The 1,062-nt window shown below is 43.2% G+C and overlaps 1 protein-coding gene across 1 annotated transcript in view; it reads left to right on the top strand.

Moving 5' to 3' along the window:
• Nucleotides 1–1,062, top strand: part of PRMT8 (protein arginine methyltransferase 8) — a 109,733-nt gene that overhangs the window by 7,502 nt on the left and 101,169 nt on the right. The window contains exon 2 of the mRNA XM_019515857.1: nt 151–336. Within this exon, the coding sequence (XP_019371402.1) occupies nt 151–336 (186 nt within the window). The remainder of the gene's footprint in view (nt 1–150; nt 337–1,062) is intronic.

The raw sequence follows: 1,062 nt of genomic DNA, 5'->3' as shown, positions 1-1,062 counted from the left end.
CCCCCTCTGTTCTAGCTAACCAAGCCCCACTCCCTGCCCTCCAACCCTAAACCCTACTCTCCCCAGTAAGACAGAGATGAACTTGGAACAGGCAGAGAAAGGTTGTATAAATAATGGCTTCTCCTGTAATAATACTCCATATCCTTCTAGGTGTGCAGTGGCCCTTCGCAGCCTCCTCAACCTATTGTCATTCCAAAGCCTGTTCAATCTGTCATCCATGTACCTTTACAACCAAGCTGTCCAGGCCGAGGCAAGATGGCAAAGCTCCTGAATCCAGAAGAAATGACATCCAGGGATTATTATTTTGACTCTTACGCTCACTTTGGAATCCATGAGGTAAAGCCTTTTGTCTTGTATCTCATTAATACTGAGGAACGGCACTGTTACTTTCAGTGAAATGAGTTCATAGCTGATTTCTTTCCCTCGGCTGTTGGACACACTAATTTTGCCAGGATCTGATGTTTCAATCTTCATTTAGGCCAATGGTGCCTTTGATTAAGTGGTAACAGATTAAACATATTCCTCCACAGAGGACAGGCTCAAGGCCTCTGGCCTATTTAAATCTTCAAAGCATGGCTTCATTAGGACTTCAGTGGTGCATAGATCTTGTGTTGTCTCTCTGCACAGCTGTGTATTTCTCCCAAAGTACTACTTAGCATGACTATACAGGTTGGGGAATTGGGCCCACCAGGCAATTAAAGGGCCTATTCATTAAGCTAACATCATTCTATGCTCAAGCATTTAAACATAGATGCTGCACACAATACACAATGGACCATATTTGGCCTTCAAACATGAGCATCTAACTCCTGCTGACTTCAACAGGAGATGCAAGCATCTCCCTCAGGGCAAATATGGCAAGGACACCAGGACAATCTCTTATGTTTACATGACACAGTCTGGGATCTTTGATGAATACAGAAATGTCTTGAGCATCAGTGGCATATAATATAATGATATCAGCAAATAAATTGAGCAAATTTGGTAGAGGGCTATTGACACCATTCTTGCCCAACCTAAGTACCCCCAACCTAACTACAACCCAAATATGCATGGTTTTGG

This window comes from Gavialis gangeticus, unplaced genomic scaffold (genome assembly GCF_001723915.1).
Source record: "Gavialis gangeticus isolate Ggan-Ray unplaced genomic scaffold, GavGan_comp1, whole genome shotgun sequence".
NCBI classification, from domain to species: Eukaryota; Metazoa; Chordata; order Crocodylia; family Gavialidae; genus Gavialis; species Gavialis gangeticus.
This window is presented reverse-complemented; position numbering and strand designations above follow the sequence as displayed.